This window comes from Myxine glutinosa, chromosome 6, assembly GCF_964187855.1.
Source record: "Myxine glutinosa chromosome 6, kmMyxGlut1.1, whole genome shotgun sequence".
Taxonomy (NCBI): Eukaryota; Metazoa; Chordata; class Myxini; order Myxiniformes; family Myxinidae; genus Myxine; species Myxine glutinosa.
In genome coordinates, this window is record NC_136266.1 from 35,710,337 (window position 1) to 35,734,274 (window position 23,938).

At 43.1% G+C, this 23,938-nt stretch overlaps 1 protein-coding gene across 1 annotated transcript in view; it reads right to left on the reverse strand.

The window, feature by feature from the left end:
* LOC137429688 (protein-glutamine gamma-glutamyltransferase 2) overlaps positions 1-23,938 on the reverse strand; it is a 239,826-nt gene that overhangs the window by 27,439 nt on the left and 188,449 nt on the right. Inside the window, 2 exon segments of the mRNA XM_078779717.1 lie at positions 9,962-10,065; positions 22,588-22,729. Of these exon segments, the coding sequence (XP_078635843.1) occupies positions 9,962-10,065; positions 22,588-22,729 (246 nt within the window).

Here is a 23,938-nt window from a genome sequence, read left to right on the forward strand (position 1 = left end):
ACAAATCAAATTTGCCACTCGCAGAACCTTCCATGCCATTTTTCTCAAGACAGTGTAGTGCGACGTGTTCTATGCACTCTCTCAGTTATAAAGCATTTAATGCCTGTTCTCTCATTATTTCCGCATTGAAGAAAACCAAGACAGCTTCAATTGTTACAGAAAAGCAATAATATTTAAAATTGGGCAACAAAATGGTTAAGATAAAATGAAAAGAATGGTAAATAACATAAAGTAAGTTCCAAAAAGATTAATGAGTGACAGTAAAACAACTTTGGATGAGTTTTATTTACATACAAACTTGCCACAATAATCATAATTGAACAGGAATGACTGCACTGTGGTCACAACCTGCGACAAAATCTGGTAACGGGTCGATTGGGAAACACGCATTTAATGCGCTATTAAATAATTAACTCGACACCGCTTATCCATGTCACCCTCACCACAGTTATATCAGAACGAGCACATTCGTCACACTGTCATGGGCAAAATTTTCCATAACAATATTTTTTGTTGTAATTTGCATAATGTAACGCATCATTATGTAACGTAATGCTTGATTACCATGCATTCTGACAGACTTCATTAAGCTTACTACTAATTAACATATGATTAGATTTTTCAGGATCCCTCATCATGAATAACACTCAACCCAAATAAACAGGCCTAATTGGTTAGGCCCACGAGAAATCCAAGATGGCGGCCATATAATTTCATCTCGGTGGTATGGTGGGTGGAGTCAAGTGACAAATGTGGGTGTCATCCCGCAGCTGTCCGACCAATGCGTGCACATTTCAAAAATCGACCCTCAACAAGAACATGACAACAACAACAACAACAACAACAACAACGCGAAGCCCTGGAGACCTGCGACTAAAAATATATTTGTGGTTTTATCGGCGAATGCTCTGAAAGAGACTTGAATATCCTATTTATGAGAACCAGCATCCTAACTGCACATGCAGTAATAAACATACAATTGGACAAAGTTATTTTTTTCCAAAACATCTTGTAAATGAACAAACACGATGGCACCAATGACTTAATCCAACATGGCTCTAACTACGGTGTCTTGAAATGTCAGCATACGGTTTAATAATAACGATTATGTGGCAAAAGGTAATGGTCCTGTCTCATCGCCGCAGGCAGATCGTGATAGCGTCATAATATGGAGTGCTAAACCCAATGCTTACTTTCATCGGTACTGCTTCCTTTTCACAAACAATAGCTTTATTCAACCTTTATCTGAGAAATTTTGAATTTTCTCAATTACTAAATTCATATACGTATTCATAGTATATGCATTATTTAGGCTCAGGGCAGAGTGAGGTGACAGAGTGCTAAAATCCAACAAACTAATGGTGGCAGTGGGGCATAATAAGCAAGAGGTTGGGGAGGGGGGGGGGGGGGGGGGGGGGGAGAGGAATTGAGTAAGGAGGGGAGGGAGAGAGGGAGAGAGAGAGAGGAGGGGTAAGAAGAAGGGAGAGTGGAGGCGGAAGAGAGAGGAATGGAGGAAGGGGGGAGAGAGAAAAAGAGAGCAAGGGAAGGGAGAGAGAGAGAAGAAGGAGGGAGAAAGAACACAGTTACCTGGAAGTAAGAGGGCTGCATAGGGAAGGGTTCATGGGGATAGAACAGATCGTGGGGGAGAGATGGAGGATGATATGAGATGATGGTGCACCGCCTGGAAGAAGCTCACAAGGGAAGAGTGCAGTGAGTCTGCATTTTGGGAGTTTAACCAGTAAGGGGTTCCTGGAAGGACAGGTGCATCTTGAAAGAGCTGGAGAGGGGCAGAAAGCTGAGAGTGAAGAGGCAACTCAAATCAAAGGAGAGACGGCACCGACGTCCCTGCGACGTGAAAGCAACAGGCCCTGTGCGTACTTCTGCCTCATCATGTGTGAGATGGCAATGATGTTGAGAATTTTAGATTGGACATAATTTTGCTTATGAACCCAGGGATTTCTATCACCTAATTTTCCCCCATCTATCTGGTGAAACCCCATCCGACTCACGGAGACATCCTGCTGACTTCATCATTACCGAAGCTTGACTGTGCTGGTCCGACTGGTTACAGCAGGAAATTGCCATTTGGCTCGGGTGCTGGCAATAACTCATCTGCTCTTCATGAAAAGACATCATGTGATCTTTACGTCCACCAACTAATGCTAGTACCTAGTCTGCAGCTCAATGCCAATCTGAAGGATAGCGCAACTATTGATCCAATGCCCTGCCCTGCAAAGTCCTCGGATGATATTGATCCCCCCGATACCTGAACCCAGACAAGATGGCTCCACGGAGAATATGCCACCTCTGACCTATCCTGTCTGATCTACTTTACCCTAAGCAGACCTCACACGTTTGTCTCCTTTTCTTGTATTTCAAAAAAATGAAAGCAATACCGTTATTTCATTGAAGAAAAGAGAATCCTCGTGAGCTCACGGTCGGAGCATGAATGTATGTGCATTCCATGAAAGATTAAGACATTACAAGATACCAATGAAATATATAACATGGATGTTCGGAGATATCAATTTTTTTTTTTTACATTTGGAGACTATGGTTAGCACAGGACATGGTGTTAGACAACATGGGATCACAGCATCATGGATAAAGTGATAATACACTATAAACAAGCTGACAAGGTAAGTACTGTGTATAAAACAATATAAGAACAGATGTTATATCTTTTGTACAAAATCAATCTTCCAACGAAAATAACGAGAAAGCATCTCAAAATGCAAAGGCCGTCCGCATCCGCTTTGCATTCAAAAAAAATTTATACATTTTATTAATTTGTGTTCTCCACATTCTCATAATGAAAGTTTGTTGAAAGTTTGATGACAAAAGCTCAATTGGTGAAAAAAGTGATGGTCTGGACACACACACACACACACACACACACACACACACACACACACACACACACACACACACACACACACACACACACACACACACACACGTATACACACACACACACACAAACACACATATACACACGCACACATATACACACACACACATACACACACACACACACACACACATACACACACAACACATACACACACAACACATACACACACAACACATACACACACACAGATACCCTCACACACACACACACACAACACAACACACACACACACACACAGATACCCTCACACACAACACAACACAACACACACACAACCACACACACACACACACACACACACACACACGCACAAACACCCTCACACACAACACAACACAACACACAACCACACACACACACACACACACACACACAACACATAAACACACACATACACACACACATATATGCACATACACACAGATACCCTCACACACAACACAACACAACACACAACTACACACACACACACACACACACACACACACACACACACACACACACATACCCTCACACACACAATACAACAGAACACACAACACAACACAACACACACACACACACACACACACACACAAACACACACACACACACACACACAAACACACACACACACACTCAAACACATATACACACATGAATACACACATACAGCCAAACAGTTCAATCTTGGTTTCATCAGACCACAGAATCTTGTTTCTCACAGTCTGAGAGTCCTTTCGGTGCTTTTGTGAAAACTCCGAGCGGGCTTTCATGTGTCTTTCACTGAGGAGAGGCTTCCGTCTGGCCACTCTGCCATGCAGCCCAGATCGGTGGAGTGTTGCAGTGATGGTTGTCCTTCTGGAAGTTTCTCCCATCTCCACACAGGATCTCTGGAGCTCGGCCAGAGTGACCATCGGGTTCTTGGTCACCTCTATTACCAAGCCCCTTCTCGCCCGATTGCTCAGTTTGGCCGGGCGGCCAGCTCTAGGAAGAGTCCTGGTTGTTCCAAACTTCTTCCCTTTAAGAATTATGGAGGCCATTGTGCTCTTGGGAACCTTCAATGCAGCAGAAATTTTTTTGTAGGCTTCCCCAGATCTGTGCCTCGACACAATCCTGTCTCTGAGCTGTGCAGGCAGTTCCTTCGACCTAATGGCTTGGTTTTTGCTCTGATATGCATTGTCAGCTGTGAGACCTTATATAGACAGGTGTGTGCCTTTCCAAATCATGTCCAATCAATTGAATTTACCACAGGTGGACTCCAATCAAGGTGTAGAAACATCTCAAAGATGATCAAGAGAAATGGGAGGCACCTGAGCTAAATTTCAAGTGTCATAGCAAAGGGTCTGAATACTTATGTCAATGTGATATTTAAGTTTTTTCTTTTTAATAAATTTGCAAAACTTTCTAAAATCCTGTTTTCTCGTTGTCATTATGGGGTATGGAGTGTGGATTGATGAGGGAAAAAATGAATTTAAACGATTTCAGCAAAAGGCTGCAACATAACAAAATGTGAAAAAAGTGAAGGGGTCTGAATACTTTCTGAATGCACTGGACATACATACACATACACACAAACACGTATTGAGGCTGAGGGAAGAGTGTACAACAGGAGGCAAAGGGTCAACAGCCCACAAAGTGTGAGAAATAGGAAACATGAGGACAAGAAGGTGCGGATGCCCCACATTAAGAAAGGAGTTGCAAGTGAAAAGGACAGATTTCTTCGACAGCTATGTCTATTTCAGCTCATGTAGGAGGTTGATGGAGGGTTGGGTCAAAAAAGGGGTTGGTGGTCTTGGATGAAGCATGGAAGCAAGCTGTTGGCAAGAAGGACGAGGTTGTGGATCTGATTCACTGTTCGATGTTATCAAAGTCAGTCAAGGAGTTTCACAACTTCTCCAGTTGCCTGCGGAGCAAGGCTCCATTCCGCAGTTGCTTGGGATGCCTGCCTATGAAGAAGATGCAGCAAGCCTCAATGGCCGCTTCGAGTTCATTAAGAAGATGTGATGAAGATCTCGCAGGGCCATGGGAAATGAGTGAGGTTGAAGTGCAGTGAAAACCTGGGTTGGAGGAAGGTGCCATCTGCACCTCCGAGGTGAATCTTCAAACCCACACAGTAACCAGGTGGACAGAACAGATTGCCCAGACCCTGTGGAAAGATTGCTCCAGCTGGCCACAAAGTCTTAATAGCCATGCAGCTGCCAATTAGAGCCATGTCCATGCCAAAGTGTTTACAACCTCCTATGGTCAGGGCAAGGATATGACCCACCATCAATATAACACAAATGCCAATATTACATTAGTGATGAATGAGCAAGACATACTCGTAAACAGCCGAGCCAAGCATACTCATCAACAACAACTGCCATTTGAGTGAAGGAGCAACATTTTCAGGAGAGTTTGATTTCAGGAGAGAATGCTCGAGGAGGGTAAAGCAGAAGCTGAAAAAGGTAAAGTCTGAAAAAGGTAAAGTCTGAGGGTAAAGTCTGAAACAGGTATTTTGTGACTTTTTGGCCAGAATAATAAAAGTTGGGCAACATTAGATCACGTTAGGATTGCATCACTCGTGGAGTTTGTGGGATGCGCAGGTGTTGCGGCGGGATCGCCGAGCTGTCACCGATGCCGGGAGCGAGCCATCAGCTGGGATACCCTCGCCAAATGAGAGGGTATTGTATTTGGGTCCGTTGGTTACTTGCAAAGTCGAAGATTTTTCAAGTATATTGGTTGGACTTCTGCGTTATTCTGTCTGTCTGTTTGTTTGTCTGTCAATATTGCCTACAGGTCACAATTCCAAACCGATCTCCACAAAACCTCACCAGATGGTAGGCTTCATCAAAAGGAAAAAAGTCTATTGATTTTGAGGTCAAAGAACAACTCAGGCCTTTGCATATTGAGTCACTAAATTGGGAAACCAACTATTTTGAGGTCAAAAGGTCAAAGTTCATCTTGAGGTCAAATTTCTAAAATTGTCATTTTCCATCTGATTGACTTGAAAATTGAACAGCCTTTGCATATTGAGTCACTAAATTGGGAAACCAATTATTTTGAGGTCAAAAGGTCAAAGGTCAACTACGGGTCAAACTTCTAAAATCATCAATTTTCATCCTATCAACTTGGAAATGAAACAGCAATGACATAGTACATCAATGAATTGGGAAACAAACTATTTTTGAGGTCAAAAGCTCAAAGGTCAACTCAAGGTCAAACCTATAATATCATCAATTTTCATCTGAAAAATCATAAATTTTAATCCGACTGACCCGAGCTTTGATTAAGATCGTCAATTTTAATCTTAATGAAATGGGATATTTGATGTGTCCATGGCAACTTTTTATTTTCAGGCAGGGTGGATTTTCGTGCTCTGCATGACGTGCTCTGCATGACGTCTATTTGTTTGTTTGTCTGTTTGTTTGTCTGCACAGCATGTGAGTATGCTTTTCTCTGCAACTGTTGGTCCAAATGACAACACATTTTCAATATAGGAGCCTCCATCTGGAGAATTTCTTCATGATAACGATGACATCATAGATCATGTGGTATGGGCGCCATCTTGGAAAAAACGAAAAAAATTGCACCTTTATATCTCCGAAACCGCTGCATGGAAAAAATTGAAACATGGCTCATTGGCAAGTACTTCCCGTGGTGAACAACATATATTCATGATGATATTATCCGTGGCTTCATTATGACGTCATAATTAGACAAGTCGAATGCTTGATCTGATCAGTTTGAAATTTATTGAGCATGATCCACACAAAGATCCACACAATAATTAAATTGACAACATCATCAGTCACGTGGTTTGGCAGCCATACATATATATATATATATAATTTTCTTTTTGTTGTTGTATAAAAGATCGAGGCTCGTGTAAGAGCTGACATTAACCCCCTCCCCCCCCCCCCCCCCCCCCACCAAAAAAAAAACGGACACACAAAACATACAATAAAGGGAGCGGGAGACAAGATGGGGAGAGAGAGGGAAGCGCACAAGTATAACAGCAGAGAACAGGGACATCGGGAGATCTGTGAGAGGGAGAGGGCTTGGGGGGAGGAGGCATGGGAATGGGGGGGGGGGGGGGGAGAGGTATAAAACACATGAACACTGCTCGGACTTCCAGGGAAGAAGTTGGTATTTCAAATAAGTGGATCTGGGGTGAATTAACGGGGGTAGAAAAGATCAAGGTTTTGGATGGGGGAAGATAAGAGATGGTGGTGAACAGCTGTTTTAAAGACCTGGAGGGAGGAATGAGATTGAAGAGAGTGAGGGAGTTTGTTCCAGAGGCGGGAGTAAAGAGGAATGAAAGAGTGAAGGTGAGCAGGGAGTCTTGATTTTGGCAATTTCACAAGAAGAGGGTTGCTGGCAGATCTTGTGGGACCTGTAGGAATATTTGGGGGACAGAGCAGATAGAACAGGGGGAGCTAGGCCGGAAAGGAGTCGGTAGAAGACAGAAAGACCACTACTTGTGGTCTGCCTGCGGTGAGTGAGTGATAGGCCCTCACAATCAGCTTCATCGTGGGAGATTCCAATGATTCTGAAAGCTTTGGTTTCAACAGCTTGAAGCCGAGCTAAGTGTGAGGCAGGAGCACCAGCCCAGAAGGGAGAGCAGTATTCCATTGAGCTGTGGATGAAAGCCTTGAATATGGTGAGGTGCTCAGGTGTGCCAAGGAAGGACTTCACACGATGGAGGATGCCCCGTCGGCGACTGGGTTTGGAGGCCAGCTTGGAAATGTGCTTTTCCCAGGAAAGATCATGGCAGATTGTAAGACCCAAAAGCATGAGTGACAGAACTTCTTGGAGAGGATTGTTGAGAAAGTAGATGGGAGGGTTGTCCAGTCGGTCTTTTCGGAGAGACATCCTAAGAGTGTGAGAATTGTCAGGATTGAAAGACATGTTCCACTTGTTTGACCAGTCTGTGATTTTGTCCAGGTCTGCAGAGAGTGAGGAAGCTGCAGACTGCCGATCTGAGGGATGAGGTATGGAGCGGCAGAGAGTGGCGTCATCAGCAAAGAGATAGAGAGGATTTTCCAGAGTCAGAGAGATCATTGGAAGGACACAGAGTCCAGGAGCAGCTGGGTTTGACTGGGTAAGGTGGGCACAGAGAGAGATTGGTTTGGGACACAAGATTTTGAGGCAAACACAGATTTGAGGCATTCAGCTTTTTCATGCTGTGTAGCCATATGAGGTAAGGGAGGGGATGGAGAGGGAACAAACACTAGAAACAGATTTGACCAGATGCCACCAGGATTTGGAGGAAGGAGACAGGTTTGAGGGTTTAGTCTTGAGAGTGGAGAGATAGTGCTTCCTGGCTCTCCTGAGGGTAGACACACACTTGTTCCGAGCTTGGTGGAAGGAACTGAGATTGCCTTCAGTTGGATTAGTCTTACAAGAAGCAAAGGCAAGTTGTTTCAGGGCAACTGCTTCACCACAAGTTTCAGTGTACCATGGACGGGAGGAAGGTTAAGACAACTGAAGACGAGATGGGATAAATCTGTGCATGAGAGAGAGAGAGCAGTTTGCTTTGGAAGAATTCCCAGGAAGAATTGATGTCAGAGGCAGTAGAAATGGGAGACCAGTCCAGATGATTGATGGCTGCTTGAAGACCATGCAGGTCAGCCTGAGTGAAATGCCAGACTTGTCGACGCTGAGGAGGCTCTCTGAGAATGGCCAGAGAGATGTCCACTTTAACAAGCACATGATCAGAAGAACCGATTGGATCAGAAGAAGAGCAGCAGACATTTGCAGGGAAGTTAGTCACAACCAAGTCTAGAAGAGAAGATGCTCTGTTGACTGAGAACGGGGTTGGGAAATTGACAGATTGTGTCAGTCCCAAAGAGTCGCTGAAGTCCTTTGCTGAGGTGCCATGACTGGTGAGAGAGGAACCCACACCCAGCCAGCTGGCATGATGACAGTTGAAGTCGCCACATATGAGGAAGAGAGAGTTGGGATGAGTGGATAGAAGTTGGTCCATGTTGTCAGACAGCGAAATGTAAATGGAGTCATCATTGTTTGGAGGATCGTACAACACACATATGAACAAAAGGTGGGAGCGGAGAGGAAGCCATAGCCAGAGGTACTCCTGGGGTGGGGTGGAGAGAGGGCAGTGAATTGAATATAAATCTACATCTTCAATAAAGCACACAAACAAAGCAGGTAATAAACACCACACAAGCTACACCACACAAACACGTCCTGGCGAGGGTCTGCAATCTCTGATTGCTCTTTCCTGTTCACTTTGTCTTCAGGTCAAGACTGGATGAGTGTTGAGACTGCTGCTCTCAGAAATGATATTTCTATGACAATGCTGAACCTTTCTTCCCATTATAAATCCTGTACAATTATAAGACAAATGCATTTGATGAGACAAAATTTTGAACATATTTTTCTGAGAAACTTACTGATTAGGAAGTCGAGTTGGGTGTAAAATGTCACATTTCGTACAACGTTCTCATATAAACCAACAACAAGGAAGCAAACAAAACGTTTCTGAAAACGCAGAAAAACATTGATTGGATAAAAATCAATTGAAAAAAATGTACGCACCTTCCCCAAATAATAATGTTAAAAGGACATCTATTGATTAGTTTCACAAATATGGCAGAAATCTTGCCTCCTGCACCACCCCCATTTTGTACTCAACATCCCAACATCCGCTCAAACACCGCCTCCTCCTTCCCCACGTTTATGCAAGAGATTGACAGACACTTGTAATGCTGATGCTCATTGTGGTTTCCATAGCAACAAGAAGAAACATATGGGCTGGACTGGCGGACTAATGAGTTATCTTATTTGCAGGCAAAGTATAATTTTTTTCTGCTCATGGGTTTACTATCATCCTTATCATGTTATTGCCATTTTGTTGCTTCATTTGCTTTTAATTGCAAAAAAATTGCTCTTTAAAAACACTTTTCTGTTTCACTATATCTGTAACTATAAATATTGTGATGCACTAAAATAACAATTGTTTTTGTGGTGACCCAAGATACTGAAATCGGAACTTAGTAATCTGAACCATTTCAAGCAATCCAACCGTGATTTTTTGACCAAGGTGTTAATGCTTGTACCAACCTTCACTCTTTTCCTGAGGGGTAGGGTCAACGACCTGCCATCCACTGTAATCTTGCGGGAGGTCTTCCCGAACCATCCATGCCTCGACCCACACATGGAATGACCTGGAATGGAAATATCACACGATATGTAGTCAGTTAGATCTCTATCATCATTTCAATCACGTCTTTTAAAAAAAAAAACTTTTTTGGAACCAATATTACACCGAGAAAAATTAAATTATGAGTATTTTTAAAATCTTCGCAATTTAATTTGTGGGTTTTTTTCATAACTATGATTGCCATCAAATGGCAAACAATAATTATGTACAATTTTATAAATCTGAATGCATGAATTAATTCAGCTATTTAAGTTATGAACTTAATCTATGGCTTCTAAAGCCCTGTCTTAAGCAACAAGTTTTAGATAAGTTGAGACCAGATGCGTAACATCTCACCTACTCGTTGAAAAGGTTTCCTCATTTTGAACACAGAACTCCTTTAAATAGTGGGAACATGACCTCCTTGAGTACAACTTGCGTACAAAGGTCATCAAATGAGAGAGACCTGAAAAATTCCTTACAATACCGAGTATATGGCCAACCCTCTCTAATTAGTGGATTCGGCTGTTTCAGCCACACCTATTGCTGACAGGTATATGTATATATATATATATATATATATATATATATATATATATAATCAAGCACACAGCCATGCAATCTCCCTAGACAAACATTGGCAGTAGAATGGGCCGTACTGAAAAGCTCAGTGACTTTCAACGTGACACCGTCACAAGATGCCACCTTTCCAACAAGTCAGTTCGTCAAATTTCTGCCCTGCTAGAGCTGCCCCGGTCAACTGAAAGTGCTGTTATTGTGAAGTGGATACGTCTAGGAGGAACAACAGCTCAGCCGCGAAGTGGTAGGCTACACCAGAGCCCTTTATACACAGAGTTTGGCCAACTCGGTTTCAGTTTTTAACGAGCACGTGTTACGTGCTCCTCCCCAAACCCCGGTCACGGTGTACCTCCGAGCCCCGAGAGTAGGCATGGCAGAAAGATGTGTTATTCTGTATGTCAAAGATCAATGCTGAAACCACACCAATTATTACCAACAAACAAGTATTGTATTAAAATCACACAAGAATAACAGTACAACAACAATAGTAATCAATTTTAAAAATTAATAACCACCTTTAGAGGACATTTTTCCCCGCAAAGCGGGGGTTGGCCTTTTTCGGGAACCGTGGTTGTTGTTGTTTTTCGGTCCCCTATTTGAAGCAATGTTTTACGGCCGGATGCCCTTCCTGACGCCAACCCTTTTTGCCGCCTTTAACGACAAACAGGGAATTACCAGTGAACTGGTACTCAATTAGCCGACCTCGGAAGGATGACAGGCTGAGTCAACCCCCCTGGCGTTAATTCAGCGATCGACCGGGATTCGAACCCAGGATCCTTGGTATCCTAAGCCGGCACCCTAGCCGCTAGCCCAACACCAGGGATAGTAATAGTAATCGTAATAGTAATCGTAATAGTAAATAGTAATCAATTGTACAACCAATATATATTTCCTATGATGGTACCATCAGGTTCGTACAATATAACTCACTGTGCTCCGTAATAGTAATAGTAATAGTAATAATAGTAATATTAATAGTAATAATAATAGTAATAATAGTAAATAGTAATAGTAATAATAGTAATCGTAATAGTAATAGTAATATTACGTAATAGTAATCGTAATAGTAATCGTAATAGTAAATAGTAATCAATTGTACAACCAATATATATTTCCTATGATGGTACCATCAGGTTCGTACAATATAACTCACTGTGCTCCAAGTGAGCGAAAAGAAGAACATTCCCAATGTCTCTATTCCGGCATCAAGCCAAAGTCGATCCGCTCCAGTAATCGTCAGAACGATGTCTAATCCAGACCAGAATCCCATTCGGATGACAGTCACAGTCACGCTGCCAAAGATGCGTAAAGGTGCCCTCCAGGCGACTGGGAAATCACACCCTTGGGTGTGGACGTTCCATGCCTCCCACTCGGCGAACCGTAGATTTATCACTCAAAAGCCACGTTGCACACACACACCAGATTAACGTCTGAATGCGGTGAAAATGGTTGAAGCGAGAGGAAAAACCTTGAGCGAAGCGCAAATCCTGCGCGAGGTAAAAATGGCCGACTGTCCGTTCTCGTGGCGTAACGGCACTCCGATGATTCTCTCCGGAATCAACCGCAAAACCTGTCACGCAGGTTTATCTGTCACAGCGATGACAACTCTGTCGCAGGAATCCCTTTCCCGGGAAACCCAAAGTTCACTCGTGACCCTTGTTCGCCAATCGTTCGCTCCAGACCTCGAAGTAGCTCGGCTTCTTGTGCGACTCACTCGCTCCGCCTTCTCTTCCTCCTCTTCCTCTTCGTCGTCGTCCGGTTCAGGTTTCATTTAAAACATTAACTTTTTTACCTTTTGAAAATAGTAATCTCTATTTCCCTTAAACGACAACAATAATAGTACATGGAATCAAAAATGTTTACAGTGGATGAAAACCACAACAACGGAGGTGACGAATCCGTAACACTTCCTCCCCTCAAGAAAGAAAGTTTGAACATCGTGAAAACTTTCTTTGCAGGCAAAAACTCTTTTAACAAACAAAAGTAAAACTCACACCCAAATTATCAATTCACGTGAGCAACAATAATTAATATTCCCCAAAATAAAGCAACAAAACTTCCAAACAACCTACATAAATTTCCAAAGTTAGTTCATTCTGGACAAAGCATCAGCAACGACATTGTCCCTGCCTTTTACATGCTCAATTTCCAAGTTGAACTCCTGCAAAGCCAAACTCCATCTCATCAATCTCTGATTTTTATTTTTCATTTTTTGAATGAAGGTTAAGTGGTTGTGATCAGTGAATCCAAAGCAAAGCAAATCTACAGCACTTTTTGAAGGAGGCCGAGCTAAGAGCCAAGTTTCATGGTGGTTGGGTGGTGATGCCTGGAAGTATTCACTGCATGGACGCATTTAGGAACGTGGAGTTCACAGGTTAATCCGTGTAGGGATCTTGGCTCAGCTGCTCCTGAGCACTCAGTGCTTCCAACTCTTCTCTTGATCATAAAAATCATAATCACGGTTGTAGAGTCGAGTGCTGTAGTCACGTGAGTAGCGGTCCCCATATTGGCTACCACCGTAATAGTCATTCCGTCGAGAGTTGCCAAAACTGCGCTGCTGCTGCTGGGAGCCTCCGTAGTAATCACGACTGCGGCCGCCACCAAAACTACTACTCCCACCCCGGGAGCCATAGCCACCCTTGAAACTACCTCCACGTTTTCTCCTCTGTAGCCCCCTCGACGCCCATGGCCTGCCTTCTCTACTGTTATGGTCCGACCATCCAAATCCTTGCCATTCAAATCCTTTTCTGCATCTTTGGCGTCCTTTGTGTTTTCAAACGTGACAAAGCCAAACCCTCTCGACTTTTGCGTCTCCCTGTCTTTTATCAGCAGCACTTCCAAGAGTGGTCCATATTTGCCAAAGATAAAGGCCAGAACATCTTCACTTGTGTCAAAGTTCAGTCCACCTACAAAGAGCTTACCAACATTGCCTCCATCCATGACTTGTGTGTGCTGACACTTCGTTTCAGGGTACTCGACAAGAAGTGACTGTGCAAAGCGTGACGTCAGTACCTTCTCCTTCTCTTCAGAGCGCTTCCTACCCATAGCACGAGTCGCGGCACAGGATGGAAAGATACCCGGATTCTCCTGCTCTAACTGTGCGGTGTTATTTTCCATACTAGGCTTTTCAACCAACATCAGATTACCAGAAACTTGACCACCGGCCAAATCATTCCCTATAACAAAAGAGATTCCCTCTGCAGGAAGAGTGGCTTGTAAACCTACGGTGACCGGTCCTGACACCAAATTAGTCAGGTTCACTATGTCAATAAATTATATTTCGTTCAAAATCATGGTAGATTAGCAAACCTATACATTTTTGGAAAGGTTATAGCATAAGGAAACTAAAAATCAATGTTTACATTTGGAGAGATACCTGTATGGCGGAAATTTTGGATTTTCAAAATGGCCACTGTAAAATACATATTTTGTTCTATTTCTGCCTCTAATTACCCTAAAAACTTTTAAAAATATACTAAACCTATATTTTCAGGGACAAGGAATCCAATGAAAGTATCAAATTTGTGCTATGGGGAATGGTACACGAATCAAAGGTTTTGAATTGCAAAATAATGTCTTTATATTCGCGATAAGTTGCATAATCAAATACATGTTATCATTTTGTACAGGCAGTTAATAACATCAAAATGTGTCACAATAATTCATATCACCAAACATACACAGGCAGTCAGCAAAATCATATATACACATGCAGTCAGTATAACTTCACATCTACACAGGCAGTCAATGACAAAATATACACAGGCAGTCAATGGCATCAAACATACACGATTACAGAATATGCCATTTAGAGTTCGTCGTCACTGTCCTGTGTGTCGTATCCGACAATATAGTCCGCATCGTTTTCACAGTCCGTTCCACACAAGCAAAGGTCGGTCAAATTGATTGGCAAATCGAATTGGTCGAATGGTTGATCGAATCGAATTCGATGAATCGAATCGAATCGATCGAATTGGTCGAATGGTCGATCGAAGCGATTGGTCGAATGGTCGAATTGGTCGAATGGAATTGGTCGATTGGTCGAATTGGTCGAATTGGTCGAATCGAATTGGTCGGAATTGGCAAATGTAAACATTGATTTTCAGATTTTCCATGTAATAACGTTTCCAAAAATGTATAGGTTTGCTAATCTACCATGATTTTGAACGAAAAAACATAGTGAACCTGACTAAATCAGACTTCAAATGGATGACATGAAGTGGAGCTTTAACATAGCCACCAACCCCCTGTAAAAGAACACTAACACCAGTTGCCGTCTTCTCTGACAATGGCAAAATGCCCTCAAGCATCAAAGATTGATGTGCTCCTGTGTCCCTCAATACCCTAACAGGTCTCTGGTTCATTAAGTCTCCATCCAGTGACACAAACCCCTCTGAAATAAAAGGTTTGTAACCCTCTTGAACAAGGTCGTTCTGTGATGCCGTACCTTTGGCATGGGAACCTTCACAAGGCACTGTCCTCCATGGACGATTTATCGCATTGGCCAATGCATTCGGAGTTGTACTAGTCTGACTCCGCTCCTGATTTTTCCTTTTCAGGGCATAACATTGGGACATCAAATGCCCAGGTTTCTTGCAAAAAGCGCAAATAGGCCTGGAGGGAAAACTCGTGGTCTGCCTCGGGCCCCCCGGAAGATAAGTCTGTCTTGGAACTGTCGTCTTCTGATCCCTAAAATTCGCGGTATCAGATTTGTCCCAGTAGTCATCTCTAGGCCACCTCCATGAATATTTGTTCTCCGCACCTGATTTACCATAACTCCCCTGGCTAACTCTAGGTGGGAAGTTAAGTTTGTGGAACCCCATCCTGTGTGTCAAGGCATAGTCATATGCCACGGTTGCTGCCTCATACAACTCTGGTACTTTCTTTTCATCCAGACTTACTTTAATGTCCGCATGGACACACTGTTTGAATTCCTCCACCAAGATCATATTTCGCAACAGTTTGAAGTCTTTCCCAATCCCCTTTCGAGTCACACCACCGATCAAACATGGTTTCCTTCATTCTGGCAAACTCCACCTGGGTCTCACTCTCCATCTTCCTGGCATTCCGGAATTTTTGCCGGTAAGCTTCAGGGACCAATTTATAGGCTTTGAGAATGGTTTTCTTCACTATCTCATAGTCTGCACATTGGTCAATCGGTAAAGCCGAATAGATATCTTGAGCTTTACCCACCAAAACACTTTGCACTAACATAGTCCAGGACCCCACAGGCCATTTTAGCATTTGAGCCACTTTCTCAAAGTGTAAAAAAAACTTGGCTACCTCCTTTTCATTGAAGGGTGGAACCAGCCTCACATGCCTACCAACATCCCAAGTGTTCTGACTAGTTGTCGAACTAGCCGGCATGGATACTACTTCTCTCCGTTCTCCCAGTAATTCCAGCTCCTTGAGTTTAAGTTCCTTCTGATACTACATGTCACGTTCCTTTAACTCCCTTTCGGCTCTCCTTTCATCTGCTCTTCTTTCTTCCTCAGCTCTCCTTTCCTCTGCTCTTCTCTCCTCGAGTTCTCGTTCCTGTTCTGCTCTTCTTTCCTCGAGGTCCTTTTCAGCTCTCCTTTCCTATGCTCTTTCCTCTGCTCTTCTTTCTTTTTCAGCCCTCCTTTCCTCTGCTCTACTCTCCTCGAGTTCTCGTTCCTGTTCAGCTCTTTCCTTTTCTGCTTTCCTTTCCTCTGCATTTAACCTTTCCTGGCTCTGCAGTTGCATCTCCATTTTCCGGAGCTCCACATTTTCTTTTTCCTCGGGTAACCAATCCAAGGCTACCTCTTTCCATGTTCCTTGTCCCACCAGAGATTCTACCAACAATGTCTGCATCTCTGCTTTCGTCATATTAACTCGGTCCTCCAAGTTAAAATATTTGGCCAATATCAAGAGTTCCGATCTTTTTAACGCTTGGAACTGTGCCTCATTAGGGGACGCCGCAAACTTTTCTGCGTCAAACACCATGGTGACTATCAGTTAACACCTGTTAACCTTCACACAAAAAATTTCAAAAATTTTTTTGAAAAATTTGGGAATGTTAGAAAAATTCAAAATTTGGGAATTTTGGGAATGTTAGGGAATTCTATCCCGGACGACAAAAGACGAGTCCCCAATTTCTATTACGTGCTCCTCCCCAAACCCCGGTCACGGGGTACCTCCGATCCCCGAGTAGAGCACGGCAGAAAGATGTGTTATTCTGTATGTCAAAGATCAATGGTGAAACCACACCAATTGTTACCAACAAACAAGTATTGTATTAAAATCACACAAGAATAACAGTACAACAACAATAGTAATCAATTGTACAACCAATATATATTTCCTATGATGGTACCATCAGGTTTGTACAATATAACTCACTGTGCTCCAAGTGAGCGAAAAGAGGAACATTCCCAATGTCTCTATTCCAGCATCAAGCTAAAGTCGATCTGCTCCAGTAATCGTCAGAACGATGTCTAATCGAGACCAGAATCCCGTTCGGATGAGTTACAGTCACGCTGCCAAAGATGCGTAAAGGTGCCCTCTAGGCGACTGGGAAATCACACCCTCGGGTGTGGACGTTCCATGGCTCCCACTCGGCGAACCGCAGATTTCCCACTCAAAAGCCACGTTGCACACACACACCAGATTAACGTCTGAATGCAGTGAAAATGGTTGAAGCGAGAGGAAAAACCTTGAGCGAAGCGCACATCCTGCGCGAGGTAAAAATGGCCGACGACCCGTTCTCGTGGCATAACGGCACTCTGATGATTCTCTTCGGAATCAACCGCAAAACCTGTCACGCAGGTTTATGTCACAGCGATGACAACTCTGTCACAGGAATCCCTTTCCCGGGAAACCCAAAGTTCACTCGTGACCCTTGTTCGCCAATCGTTCGCTCCAGACCTCGAAGCAGCTCGGCTTCTTGTCTGACTCACTCGCTCCGCCTTCTCTTCCTCCTCTTCCTCTTCGTCGTCGTCCGGTTTCGGTTTCATTTAAAACATTAACTTTTTTACCTTTTGAAAATAGTCATCTCTATTTCCCTAAATCGGCAACAATAATAGTACATGGAATCAAAAATGTTTACAGTGGATGAAAACCACAACAACGGAAGGGACGAATCCGTAACACACGTGACAACAGGCGCCATCTTAAAGCCCTACACGCGAGCTACAATGAATGAAACTCGGGAACATAAAAATAAACCCATCGCTAATAGCAGAAAGTTGCATGCACGCATAGACTTAATATGTAACGCTATGCATGCACGCTTGAATGCATGAGCGTGTGCACTTGATGTAGGGCTCCAACATTGCGCCTATTACCGAGTTGGCCAAACACTGTGTATAAAGGGCTCTGGGCTACACAAGCTCACAGAATGGGACCGCCGAGTGCTGGAGCACGAAGCACGTAAAAATCGTCTGTCCTCGGTTGCAACACTCACTACCAATTTCCAAACTTCCTCTGGAAGCAACGTCAGCGCAACAAATGTTTGTTGGGATCTTCATGAAAGGGGTTTTCATGGCCGAGCAGCCACACACAAGCCTTAGATCACCATGCGCAATGCCAAGCGTTGGCTGGAGTGGTGTGACGCTCGCCGCCATTGGACTCTGGAGCAGTGGAAATGCGTTCTCTGGAGTGATGAATCGCGCTTCACCATCTGCCAGTCTGATGGACAAATCTGGGTTTGGTGAATGCCAGGAGAACGCTACCTACCCGAATGCATAGTGCCAACGGTAAAGTTTGGTGGAAGAGGAATTATGGTCTGGGGCTGTTTTTCATGGTTCGGGCTCGGCCCCTTAGTTCCAGTGAAGGGGAATCTTAACGCTACAGCATACAATAACATTCCAGACGATTGTGTGCTTCCAACTTAATGGCAACAGTTTGGGGAAGGCCCTTTCCTGTTTCAGTATGACAATGCCCCCATGCACAAATTGAGGTCAATACAGAAATGGTTTGTCGAGATCAGTGGGGAAGGACTTGACTGGCCTGCACAGAGTCCTGACCTCAACACCATTACACACCTTTGGGATGAATTGGAACGCTGACTGCGAGCCAGGCCTAATCGCCCAACATCAGTGCCCGACCTCACTAATGCTCTTGTGGCTGAATGGAAGCAAACCCCCACAACAATGTTCCAACATCTAGTGGAAAGCCTTCCCAGAAGAGTGGAGGCTGCTATAGCAACAAATGGGGGAGCAACTCCACATTAATGGCCATGATTTTGGAATGAGATGTTCGACGTTTGAGTATCCACATACTTTTGGTCATACTGTATATGTATGTATATATATATATATATATATATATATATATATATATATATATATATATATATATATATATATATATATATATATATATATATATATATATATACACACACACACACACACAAACACACACACATACAGAGTGGTCCAGAAACCCTGGGCACATTTTGAAGAACGATACCTGCAACAAACAACTAAGTTTATTTTTGTTCTTTGTTCAAAACAAAACATGATTTTTCGTAAATAGATGTGACCGCTTCAACATGCACAGGCATCACGTGATACACAACAGGGTGAGCTGCATCACGTGATATGGATCGGGGTGAGCTTCGCTCACTGTGCTGCATGTGTTTGTCTCTGCATTCGTTCAGTTCATTGTGAATTTGACTCCCTAATATGACGGAGGATATCGGGAGACAGAAAATTTGTGCTGTACGCTTATATTCTGTGTCTGGAAATTTGGCTGAAGTTCACAGACAACATGTCAAAGAATGTGGCGCCGACACAACTGACAGAAGACCCATCGGCAGAATAAACAAGCAATTTGAAGAAACCGGCAGCATTCTTCCAAAATAGTCACCAGGTAGGCCTCTTACTGTTCGAACTGAGGAAAGCACAGCGATCATTCAACAATAACTCGACAGTAACACAACATTATCAACTCGTCGTTTAGCAAACGTCACCAACATAAGCCGATCATCGATTCTAAGAATACTAAAAACCTTAATGTGAAACCATACATACCCAGATTAATTCACCAACTAACTGAGGATGATTTTGACAGGCGCGTTGAGGCATGTGAGACATTGCTTGGGTTAATGGATATGGACAATGATTTGCAGAACAGGATCTTCTGGTCAGATGAATCCAAGTTTACTATATCTGGTTCTGTGAATCGTCAAAACAGCGTGATATGGGCAGTAGACAACCCACGATTTACTGTTGAGCACAACCTCTGGTATCAAGCTGGTGTGTCGGTCTGGGCAGGCATTTCTTCTCGAGGCATTGTTGGACCAATATTTTTTGAATAAAATGTGAATGCTGCAAATTACCTTTTAATGTTGGAGCAGCATGTATTTCCACACAATGATGGCCAAATGTGGTTCATGCATGATGGTGCGCCTGCTCATTATGCTGCCAGTGTACACCAGGCCCTTGATTTGAACTTTACAGGTAAATGGATTGGCCGTCATGGTCCGGTTGAATGGCCACCGTGGTCTTCTGATGTAACAACACCCTGTAATTTCTTCTTTTGGGGCTTCCTCACACACAAAGTGTATGCGAGGAATCCTATGACCCTTAGAGACTTGAAACAAGTAATCCGTAATGAGACTGCTGCCTTAACGACTGAAACATGCAGAACTTCTTGTCAGATTGTTTCATCACGGCTCCAGCTGTGCTTCGATAATGAAGGAAAGCAGTGTGAACATTTGAACTGATATGTTTCCTTAGATTAGATTAGACTGATTGGACTGTTTGACGATTGTTGTTTGTTTAATAAACTTAGTTGTTTGGAGAGAGATTTATACTAAATAAACTTAGTTGTTTGTTTCAGGTATCGTCCTTCAAAGTGTGCCCAGGGCTTCTGGACCACTCTGTGTATGTATATATGTACAGTCATGGCCAAAAATATTGCCACCTTTGCACTTTTTTCAAATAACTCACAATTCTCTCTAAAAATAAGTTGAAATTGACAAAAGTATTTGGTCTCTACAATTCTTTATTTCACTGTTAATATTACAGAACCTTTGTTTTTGATTCAGAACTTAATACATCCTTTTAAATCACGAAATAAAAAGAAATGGCATTGACAAAATTATTGACAACCGACACGTAATATTTGGTAGCACGGCCTTTGGACAAAATAACTGCAGTCAAGCATTTCCTATAGCCATGAATGAGCTTCCTACACATCTCTACTGGCAGTTTGTCCCACTCTCATTGTGCAAACTGCTCCAGTTCTCCCAGATTTGAAGGGTGTCTTCCCCCAACTGCTGTTTTCAGATCTCCCCACAGGTGTTCAATGGGATTTAGATCTGGACTCATTGCTGGCCACTTCAGAACAGTCCAGCGTTTTGTCTTGAACCATTCCTGGGTGCTTTTTGAAGTGTGTTTGGGGTCATTGTCCTGCTGCAAGACCTATGACCTTTGATGGAGACCCAGCTTTCTGACACTGTGTTGAATATTGCGTTCCAAAATGCCTTGGTGATCTCCTGATTTCATGATGCCATGCACACATTCAAGGCACCCAGTGCAGAGGCAGCACAGCAACCTCAAAACATTACTGAACCTCCTCCATGTTTGATTGTAGGGAAGGTGTTCTTTTGTTTGAAGGCTTAATTTTGTTTTCTGTAAACATAGAGATGATGTGCATTTCAAAAAAGCTCTAGCTTGGTCTCATCTGTCCACAGGACATTCTCCCAGAAGGATTTTGGCTTGTTCAGGTGTGTTTTGGAAAACTACAGTCGGGCTTTCTCAGCAGTGGGTTTTCTCAGCAGTTTTCTCCTGTGTCTCCGACCATAGAACCCCCTTTCGTTGAGTTGGCGACGGATGGTGTGAGTTGAAACTGTCGTACCTTGTGTCTAAAGGTCAGCTTGATCTGTTTGCCAGTTGATCGAGATGCTTTCTGCACCATTCAAACAATCCTTTGCTGCAATCTTCAATCAAGTTTTCTCTTGTGGCCATGTCCAGAGATCTTGGCTGCAGTGCCATGGGCTTAAACTTCCTGATAGCATTGTGTACGGTGGACACAGGAACATCAAGGTCTCTGGAGATGGACTTGTAGCCTTGAGATTGTCCATGCTTGGCTATAATCTTGTGTCTGACCTCCTCAGACAATTCTCTGGTTTCTTTCTTTTCTCCATGCTCAATGCGGTACACACAGTGAAACAAAACAGTAGAATGACTCCTTTTCTCCATTCAAACTGGTTGAATGAGAGCTTTTTATATAGCAGGCACCTGCAACTCACCATAGGTGAGTTCAATTCTAAAGTAAAGGAGAATCACCTCCTTGAAATCAAATTATTTCTAACAACTTCCAAAAGTTGCCAATAATATTGTCCGGGCCATTTTCGGATTTATGTGTGGAATAAGGTAATATTTAGTAATTCATTCAGTTTTTTTTGTTTTGTTTTACTGCAAACTAAAGAAATACATGTGGTTTCCAAAAATTTTTTAAATACCAACAATTTTCAGGATGAAATGGTGCATTATTTGAAAAATGTGCAAGGATGCCAATATTTTTAGCCACGACTGTATATATTTTACAGGAACAACTATATATATTTATATATTTATATATATATATATATATATATATATATATATATATATATATGATTGTGTCTGAAGATTAACTAACCAGGCAGAGAGTAAGGGGTGAGAGAGATGGTGGTTGGGTAGAGAGGGAGAGCAAGGGAGAGGAGAGAAGAGGAGAGAGGTATAACAAGTTGAGGTATTGCCAATTCTCTCCGAGTCATGAAATTGATATTCATTCTAAGTCCGCATGAGAATTGATGTTTATGATTATGGTTTGCCATTTTAAGAGCTAAAATCCATGCGGTAGAATGAGCACATTTTCGACACATTAAGATTTCATCTTTTGCAGTAACTGTTTTGTACGCAGAAACATAATGCAATTATTGCAGCCAGAGAGCAGTGAAATCAAATAAAATACTTAAATCATGATGGATGAAAGCGATTTGCTGAAACTTTACCAAATGGAGTCCCTCTGCTGGTCTTTCAGCAGCTCAAGTTCTCCTTCACGATAATAACGATCGTATGTCAGGTTTTTATCTCCATCATGGGCTGACAGGTAGTTGGTGACACATCGAGCAGGAATCCCCAGGCATCGGAGTACTGTATGGTACATTTAAATATAGTCTTCCATTAATGTGTCACGTACTACATTGCTGTTCAGTTGTGAATCATAAAATGTACTGCACTGTAATGTACTGTACTATATACTATAATGCAAAATAATATAATATCATGTAAAATAATATAATATAATATAATATCGCATAATATAATATAATGTAATAAAATATAATAAATATAGTATATAATATAATATAGTGTAATACAACACAATATAATATTGTACAACATAATATAATATAATATAGTGTTATATAATACAATATAGTACTAGTGGGGCACCCGTGGGAATCCCATGGGCATGGACATGTATGACATTTGGACATCTTGAGTTAGATGCTGCACATTCAGTCTTCCAAAATGGTTACTGGAAATTTATCAGATCCAGACATGATGTAATCTTCACAATTTATATACTTCACATAATATGTGACCCCGCACTCATCTCCTCCCTCTCTTCTCCGGTTACTCCTCTCCTCTGACCCCCTCGCTCCTCTCTCTCCTCTCACTCCTCCTTCCTCTCACGCCTCTCCAACCCCTCCTCACTCCTCTCCAACCCCTCCTCACTCCTCTCCAACCCCTCCTCACTCCTCTCCAACCCCTCCTCACTCCTCTCCAACCCCTCCTCACTCCTCTCCAACCCCTCCTCTCCAACCCCTCCTCACTCCTCTCCAGCCCCTCCTCACTCCTCTCCAACCCCTCCTCACTCTCCAACCCCTCCTCACTCCTCTCCAACCCCTCCTCTCCAACCCCTCCTCACTCCTCTCCAGCCCCTCCTCACTCCTCTCCCACCCCTCCTCATTGCTCTCCCACTCCTCCTCACTCCTCTCCCACCCTTCCTCACTCCTCTCTACCCCTTACTTTCCTCTCTCCCCCTCCCCCACTCTCCGTTCCCCACCCTACCCTCACTCCTCTCCACCCACACTCATCTCCTTCCTCCCTCTTGTCTCATCTCCTTCCTCCCTCCTATCCCCTCCCCCATCTCTCATCTCCCCTCACTACTCTCCAACCCCTCATTAGTCTCTAACCACTTACGGCACACATTGTACAGGGGAGATCATCGCACACAGGGGAGAAGGATAGAGGATCGCACATAGGAATGAGGAGGAAAGGATCACACACAGGGGAGAGGAGGGAGGGTAGGGTGAAAAGTGACACTTCTACCTTGACTTGACTTGAGAGGAGGGA